Source organism: Nanorana parkeri, unplaced genomic scaffold, assembly GCF_000935625.1.
Source record: "Nanorana parkeri isolate BGI_ZX_2015 unplaced genomic scaffold, ASM93562v1 scaffold412, whole genome shotgun sequence".
Taxonomy (NCBI): Eukaryota; Metazoa; Chordata; class Amphibia; order Anura; family Dicroglossidae; genus Nanorana; species Nanorana parkeri.
In genome coordinates, this window is record NW_017306680.1 from 1,116,768 (window position 1) to 1,126,185 (window position 9,418).

The window sequence follows — 9,418 nt, forward strand, 5'->3', positions numbered from 1 at the left end:
ATATATTATTTTTTTTTTACCTCATTGACAAGTAGAACACATTAAGGCTGATATGAGAGGGGCAATTTTGCCGCTAGAGACAAATCACCAGTGACAGGATCATCATAGAGGCTGCCTGTTTGTTCCTATGGAATCGCTCCCTCTCTAGCCAGATACAGCGAGATGTCGCTCTGTCACTGGCCCAAACGCTGCTGAATTTCAATCACTAGTAGTCACAATGGCAATTTACTGCCACAGCTACAGAGTGAGCAATTTCAAAAGGAGAGACAAGCAGCCTCTTACTTTTCCTGCCACTGGCAGTTTGACAAATCACCAGTAGCGTTGAGTAGTGATGAGCCTTGGCTTGGTGTGAATCCAGTTTGTCTGAGTTCACCCAAGCCCACTTAAAACTGTGACTGACACCCCCTTCTCCCGACTTAATCAGTTGCAGAGGGGCGCATTCTCCACCCCGCAGCTATATGTCACAAAGGGGCAGGGAACACCCGACCGTAACCGATGCCACTGTTTGAACCAGGAGGGGGGAGTAACGGTCACAGTTTTGAGCAGGCTTAGGCGGACTCAGACGAACTGGGTGCACACAAAGCCTTGGCTCATCTCTAGTGATGGGCTGGGGTTTGTTGCCAACCCAGTTTACCTTAGTTTGCTCAAGCCTGCTCAAACCTGTGACAGTCACTCCCTTCCTGCCTAATCAATGGCAGTAGTTGCAGTGATGGCATTCCCCACCCTTTTGTGACATGTAAATGCAGAGCAGGGAATGCGCCTGCCACAACTGATTGGGCCGGGAAGGGTGTGTCGGTCATAGTTTTAGACAAACTCAGGCGAACTAGGTTCGCACCAAGCCCCAGATCATCACTAATTACAAGCAGCAGGATTGTTAATGACAGGCCATCCATCTGACATGAGCCCTAAAATGTATGCATAACCAAAATATTGTAGTTTAGGATAATGTGGAAAGGGTTAGAACCCCTGTCAGGTTTGACTGCTATCCACGGTACTGTTTGATTTTTTTCTCACTTTCTGTTCCAAGGACAAACTCTTACTAGACAGGAAGTAAAAGAAAATATGCAACAGGAACATAGACAGCAATAAACAAGCTGACAGAGTTTTTAGTATTGCCATACTTAACCTAAACTTTTTTATGTTTGTTTGTGTTGTTATTTAAGAGCTCGTTCACAACAATAGCGGTAACTGGCATTTTTTAGCAAATGATCAATGCCAGTCACTGCTAGGGCACAGAGAAAACAATTGTTTTCTGTTCATGTCCTATTTTGCATTACTTCCACTGCTTGCACTTATACCCACAAGCACACGCAACTTTCCATCTAGAAATGTTATTGCCTGCCATGTTAATCCAAAGTTGTAAATACTTTTGTGATTACTCAGTGAGTAGAAGTATGCAAAAAGAGGTTCTGACTTCACATGATACATGCTTGTTCCAGGTAAGTGAATACTAAAATAAATTATTATTCTTTTAAAGTGACAAGGTTGGGGGATAGGGCTAAATGTTATTGGTAGACTAGAGGTCAGAGAAATGGGTGCCAACAGTGTAATCCACAATTGTTTTTAAAGTGACACTAAACTCAGAAGTTAAATCTTAAATATGCATTCAAGTACCTTAACTAGTAACAATACTGGACCTTATTTGTTTGTAGTCAAAGCCACACTGATACGTACCTGAAAATAGAGATGATGAACCTGCCTAACTTGACCTGAGGTGTGCCGTGGTTGCTATGGTCAGTATGCAAATAAGGGGCATACTCAAAGAGTAAATGTTATTAGAATCGGTAAGGGTGGGTGGGGTGTCACGGACATACCGACAGGTGAGTAGGGGAAACGAGGGTGGTTTAAATGTGTGGGGCTTCACCCACAAACACGGCTAACAAATTAGCCTAAAACTTGTAGTCAGAGCCCCACTGATCCATACCTGAAAATAGAGATGATGAACCTGCCTAACTTGACCTGAGGTGTGCTGTGGTCGCTATGGTCAGTATGCAAAAAAGGGGACAAACATGACACTGTAGGGTGGAAAACAGAATTTATTGAAGAGAACAAATTACACGAGAAGTTTAGCAAACACCTGAGCCATCTCCAACTGAGGAGTTGAGGCCCATGTTAGCTATGAAAATACGAACGTGCCTCACAAATTGAGAGGAACTGAGAGGTCCAACTGAAAAGGGCAACAGGGGGCTATCAGGAGGGGAACGACCAAGAGCGCTTACCAATTGGTCCAGAATCTCGACTAGACACCAGGCATTGTGAGTGGTGAAATACTTGACCTCGATGCTCTTGCCAGGTAGCAGAGTCTTGGAATGCTCCAGACATAGACTAAGGTACGTGGGATGATGAATCAGATGTCTCTTGGCCAGAGCGGGGGCTTGTGACCTTGTGACAGTAAACTCCCCGGGTCTGAGGAAACCGTAGAACACTAAATAGATGGCTGCTCTCAAAACTAGGCTGGGGATTTAACCAAAGGGTGACTGAGAAAGCATTCGGTCAAGATCTTAAAACATGCTCATGGAGACAGGAAGGCAACTTCAACTGTAACTTCTGAACCCCCTTGAGTATAGCATTGATAGCATGGGCTGAGAAGATTGATGGCCTATCTGGATCCAGAAGGCACATATGATGTTGAATGCCTGCCAGGTATAACTTAATGGTGTTGTGTGACAGGCCCAGGTTGGTGTGAAAGTAAGCCACAAAAGACAAGATATATTGGTGGTGTGAGAGGAAGACTGGCAGATAGCACAAAAGGGGGACTTCAAACCTGCAAAGTGGCGGGAGAACAGCTCCATGTCAACACAGGCCCATTTGATGTCCACTTGGAAATGGGCCAGGGTTGCTGCCACTTTAGCCTAAAAGCACCTGTAGCAGTCATAAAAGGCGAAGCCACCGTATCTATGCCCCAATTCAACCACCCTGTAAAGATACAAATCCAATTTCTCCCTCCTATTTGTCACCACTGAGCAGACAACGTCCCGGTACATGCTAAATGCCAACACGAACTTGGGCAAGGACAACTTCCGATTCAGTCAGGCATGTTTAGCTTTGAGGCATCCCCACAAGCAAAGGACTTGTTCTCTGCCAGATCATGGGAAGCCAAAAATAGGGAGGCTAGATTAACGTCCTTCCCTTATATAATAGGGGGTAAAAAGTGGGCAGGAGTGATAGAAGGAGGAGAAATGGAAATATCTGAGGGAGCAAGGGAGGGGCAGGAACTAGCTCAGTAGCATGCACTTTGAAGCCGGAGATGTTCTTCTCCACAGATTCCATCCTAAGGTGTGGGTCCTAAACAGAGAATTCAGCAACGTGTGAATCTGCATCAGGGATGTAGCCACAGTCTGTAAGGATATCTGCTCCGCATTAGTAGCACCTTCCCCAGGTAGCAGCGGAGATGGGTAGCAATAAGCAGAAAAGTTCGGCTTTGCGTGGTGTCGCCAGAAAAGGTATTCCCCTGCGCTGGAGCTCAGCCTTCAGTCGGGGAATAGCGAAGGGGGGAAAAAAAATGTTAGAAGGGACCCCATTTTTTAAAAAAAGAATTAAAAAAGCATGGGGTTCCCCCCAAAAGTCATACCAGACCCTTAAAGTCTGGTAGGAATTTTAGGAGGGCCCCCATGTAAAAAACAAAAAAAAAAAAAAGGTGTGTGGGGTTCCCCATTAAAGTCATACCAGACCATTAAGGTCTGGTTGGAATTTTAAGGCCCCGGTGGGGACTAGGGCCTCTTTCCCACAAGCCCTGGGGCATTGGTTGTGGGGGTGAAGGCATGGGGCTTATTCTCATCAGGGTACCCCTTTAATAGAGGGGCACCCAGATGCAACCTCTGACATTGTGAATAAGTAAGGGGTACCCCTACCCATTCACTAAAGGGTTAAAGAAAAGCTTTAAAAAAAGAGGCCAGACTTTGGAAAAGATCCTTTATTTGAAAAAAATACCAAAAGACATGTTTTTGACAAGTGTTTTAATTTTTTTAATTGCTCCACCGACGTAATCCAGCGTCAATCACGACGTCCAGTGTTGTCCACGATGAGGACAACTCGGCGAAATAAAAAATAAAACAATAAAAAAGAGATATTTTAAAAAGACAAAACCCAACGACCGACGTCCCGTCCGCTCGCGCCGAACACCCGCCGCAGAATGGCATTTTGACAGATAACTACAACATATAAATAATTGGGCAGAGCTAGCAGTGACAGCTAGCTCTGCCTAACTGTTTACAGTTGTAACAGGTGAGCCATGATTGGGCAAAGTCATCATGACTTTGCCCAGTCATGGCTCTCGTAGTTCTCTATGTCCTGATTGGGCAAAGTCTTGCACCTGACCTGTAGTCAGGTGCAAGCCTTTAGCCAATCAGGGCTCACAAGGCACAGTGCCGTGTGGGGTGCTTGGCGGGCGCACAGACCCTGACAGTTCGTGTGTTTGCCGAACACACTCACACACTGTTCGGCTCGAACATCAAGCCCATCACTAGTGGAGAACAGAAGCAAGAAAGGAAATTCTTCATACTAGGGTTGATTTACTAAAGTAGAGCATGTTTACTTTGTAAAGTCAATTTTCAGTAAGCTTAGTGAATGAGGGGAAGCTAAGTGACATTTCACATTTCACTTTGAATAGAATACCCAACGGTGTGCAAAGAAAATGTAAAAAAACAGGCATTGCTTGCACATGATTGGAAAACTAAAGTAAGCACATTCACCTTGATTGATGATTGAAGACAGCACCTCATTCAATAAGCTGAGAATATACTTTGAAAAGTGAGCATGCTCTACTACCTTAGTAAATCAACCACACTGACTCCCTTAACCACAGGTACCATAGCAGTTGCACAGCGTACAATAGTGGTAGCTTTGTCTGCCTGGAATTTTTCCTCTGCTATTTAACTAATATTTAAAAAAAAAAGGATACTGGGGGGAATGTATCAAAATTTGGGCAGTTGCCCATGGCAACCAATCAGCTTCTCTCTTCAGCTTGTTCAGTTAAGATTTAAAAATTAAAGAGAGAAGCTGATTGGTTGCCGTGCACTGCTGCTTCAGATTTTGTCTGCTTCAGTTTTGATGAATCCCCCTCACTGTATTTAGTACTGGTTACATTCAACTGGAAGTTTTCTGTAATGTAAAGTTCAACATTACAGAACAAGTCCAGTTGAATCTGGCACACTACTACCAGCTATACCCTGGTCTTGATAAATAAAATCTATACAGGCATATGGCAAAAGCAAGCTACTTCATCCTTTGGTCAATGTTAAAGGAGAACTATGGGGTTAAAGTGACATTAAACCCTCAGATTTTTTTAACATAAACCAATACTGTAATGTGTGCCTTACTGTAATCCATGGTTGTTTCCCTTCTCTTTGCTGCTCTTCCTTTTAAATCTGTATCTGTTCTCATGCTGGGGGAGAACTTCCCTTTGCAGCTGAGTGCCCCTTCCTGTAGTACTGGCTCAGGTTGTGAACCTACACACAGACACCATGTATCCATTCCAGAGACAAGGCAGTCTGCTGCAAAACAGAAGTTCTGCCCAGCATGAGAAGAGATAAGGATTTAAAAGGAAGAGCAGCAAAGAGAAGGGAAACAACCGTGGATTACAGTAAGGCACATATTACACTATTGTTTTATGTTAAAAAATCTGAGGGTTTAATGTCACTTTAAGGCTTTTCCCCATAGTTCTCCGTAGGGTAACGGGATGACACAAACTAGCGTCCTCCCGTCACCCTAGGCTCAGTATACATACCATACACCCTTAAAGTCTGGTAGGAATTTTAGGAGGGACCCCATGTAAACAAACAAAACAAAAAAAACTAATGCTGAACGAATACTTAAATTACTATCAAAGTAGTCATGCTGAAGCTACTGTGATGGAACTTGACAACTATGATGAACGACTAGGCCTAAATAGTTATGCTAGAAAGTACCAGCATCCTAAAATGACCATTGACCTATACCATCTTTAACACAATCCCTTTATGAATCTCTCAACACACTATGTGAAAAGAAGTATGGTGTGCAAAGGGCTGCTATTGGTAACAATGCATATAGTTTCTAAAGCTATGCTTGAAAACCACTGAAGATAGCTTATATCTCATTCAAAAATGTACAAAATGCAAGACTTTAAAGAAAAAACTGTTAAAAGAGAAATATGTGGGTTGTTACTGCTGACCTCTTCCCTGGCTGTCATGCTGGCACAGAGCAAGAATGCAATTTAGGAGTAAATTCTCATTCAAATGGCATGTGCGTTCCCTATTTCATCGCAATAGTGTGCATGGGCCCTAAAAGAAAGATTACTTCACATATTCAACTCTTCACACATGATCAATTTAAAATGAAAGCAGCAACTGAATTGAACCAGTAAAAAGCTACAGCCAAAATGGTGAAGAGTTTGGAGAAGGCAGGAGAAGTGAACAATCTAGGACAACATAGCGGAACTGGAAAGTGAGCTGAATTGGAGAATTTTTCCAAATCAGCTATGTTGTCCTAGATTGTTCACTTCTCCTGTCTTCTCCAAACTCTTCACCCTTTTGTGAATAACCCTGATAGAGTACACTGCAACAATAGATTTACAATTATCCTCTGCTAACATGAATGGGTTAAATGATCCATACTACAATGCTACATACAGATAATTTAATCCATTCATGTTAGCAAAGAATAATTGTAAATCTATGGTCTCCAGTGTAACCCTATATGTATAACATATAGGGTACACACTGCTTATACACTGGAGACTAGGGATGTCCCGATACCGATGCTAGCTTCGGTATCGGGCCCGATACAGGGCATTTTCACAAGTACTTGTACTTGTGAAAATGCCCGGTACCTAATGCCGATGCTTGCGCATCAGTGTTGATTTGGTATTGCCCGACGCCCGGGACATATAGTTCCAGGCGCCGGGCAAACGAGAGCAGGGGGCGTGGAGCGGTTGACGGCGGGAGGCATGGAGCGGATGACGGCGGGAGGCGTGGAGCGGATGACGGCCGGAAGTGTGGAGCGGAAGTTAGCCCATGTGTGATAGCAATAAAGTTAAGTGAAAAAAATTGTTAGGAAAAATAAAAAATAATACAATAAAAAAGTTTAAAAAAATAACAACTGATTAAAAATGTAACTAAATAAAAATAAAAAGACGATAAAGTAAAAATAATAAAATAAATGAAAATTAAAAATGTTTACAAAGTAAATAAAAATTGAAAAAAAATAAAACCAGCCCCGATGCCCCCATCATCTGCATGCAAATAAACGCACAGTGTTTTCAACCGCGATCGTGTGCAACCGCACGGGCAGGGCGATATTGCGGTGGGAAACCGCACAATCTGCCTGGCACGACTGGGGTGCCATTCGAAAATAATGGCACTGCCAGCGCGATCGACGGTGGTATAGAATCCGTGACCGCCCGGTCATCGTGCACGAAACCGGGCTGTTTTCGCTGGCAGTGCCATTATTTTCTAATGGCACTCCATTCGCGCCAGGCAGATTGCACGGTTTCCTGCCGCAATACCGGCTGGGCGGTCCCACACGATCGCGGTTGAAAACATGAATAGTTTAAATGTTGTAATGTTCTAAAACAGTCTTTAATTAAAGTTCTTCATAATCATAAACAAATTGGCCTAAAATCATTAGTCTATTGGTTTTTTTAAAATATCACCTGTCCCTTTTAGAAAAAGGATCGGTAATTGGTATCGGCAAGTACATGAGGGGAGGTACCTGGTCTTAAAAAAGGGGTATCGGGACATCCCTACTGGAGACCATAGATTTACAATTAGTCCCTGCTTTACAATTAGTCATCGTCCCCCCCCCCCACTTGCCCTCACTCACTGTGGCGGGAGAGCACTACTGCGGCGGGAGAATTAGTCCCTGCTTTACAATTAGTCGTCCCCCCCCACTTGCCCTCACTCACTGTACTGCGGCGGGAGAGCAGTGACGAGTCAGCGCTGGTCCGGTAGGAGGAGCTCCAGGTGGGGTCCTAATTTAGCTGGCCCAGAGGTGCCGGGCAGCTAAATTAGAACGCCACCTGGAACTCCTCCTGTCGGACCAGCGCTGACTCGCCGCTGCTCTCCGGCACTGAAGGACATCGTCGGCGAAGAGGAGCATCGGGTCACTGCTGTTCCGGTGGGCGGCGCTCTCAGTGGGATCCTCTGGGCAGTCGCCGGCCACCTAAATTAGGATCCCACCTGGAGCTCCGCCCACAGCAGTGACACGACGCTCCTCCACTCAGCCCACAGCAGTGACGCTCCGCTCAGGTAACGTTAAAAAAAAAAAACAACAGCGCAAGCTTCGGCGCTATGCATCGGAGCATTTTGACAAGAACAAGTACTTGTCAAAATGCCCTGTATCAGGCCCGATTCCGATGCTAGCATCGGTATCGGGACATCCCTATTATGAATGAATCATAGTTGTAGTTATAGTAAACACACAATGTTCTCAAGTTATGAATGAACAGGAACACTCATAAAACATTTTTCTGACAATTTTTTATTTCGGTTTCGTTTCGGTTTTTAATTTTCCTTTTTGGTGCACCTCTAGTCTTGGTCACTCATCCCATGTCTGTCACATTGGTCAGCCCCTGGGTTTAGTTGTGGTTGGATTCTGACTGTAGTAATCCCTAATTGTAATAGCCGACACTCCCTGCTTGTATTAGCGGTCCATCACTGGGTAAAGTTGTGGTTAATTATGTGACTGTAATAGTGGCGCAGTGGTGGTTTGTCCATATGTGCAGTATAATGGTTCCTCTACCTATGTCCGATGTAAAAAGCCAGTTTGCGTCTAGTGGTTGTGGTCATACCCCATGTCCGGCAGTGATCACTATCTCTGTGTCTAATGGTGGTCAATCCCAATGTTTTTCCAGCTTAAGCTCCTGTGCTGCTTCCTATTATACACTACTCATTTACTCTTTCTTCTCATGCCAGATGACATAGCAACATTTTTGATCAATGAATGTCTCCAGACTACTCTGAACTTGACTTCATGTACCTCATTTAAGCATTACACTACCTGCCACTGGCAGGAGAGGTACCGGAGCAGTGCTGACCTGTGACCACAGGACACAAGGACTGGTTTAACAGTGGCCTAATAGGCTTTACTGAATTTAGGTTTAAGACTAAGAAGCCCATAAACTTTTAATGGTGGTTACTGCTAGAAACTGCTGGTAGTCCTACTGTCGATCCTGTGTTTTTTGTGCATGCATGCATAACTTTAATAAAGAAAGTTACCTGTATATCACAGTTTAGCATCTTTTTGCCTTAGCTAATCGCAGTCTTCACATACGAGCAGTGGCGTAACCAGAGTTATGGGCGCCCGGGGCAGAACATTTTTTTCGCCCCCCCCCATATTATATAAACATCCACTAGAACTGTACCCCACACCCCCACACATATTTATCAGCTAAGGAACTACAAGTCCAAGCATGCCATCATTGTCCCTGTACACCCCCCCC

General features: G+C 44.2%; 1 protein-coding gene across 1 annotated transcript in view; it reads right to left on the bottom strand.

Annotated features, from left to right (window-relative positions):
* Positions 1–9,418, bottom strand: part of LOC108789620 (la-related protein 6-like) — a 20,406-nt gene that overhangs the window by 9,566 nt on the left and 1,422 nt on the right. The window contains exon 2 of the mRNA XM_018559681.1: positions 2,220–2,454. Within this exon, the coding sequence (XP_018415183.1) occupies positions 2,220–2,454 (235 nt within the window). The remainder of the gene's footprint in view (positions 1–2,219; positions 2,455–9,418) is intronic.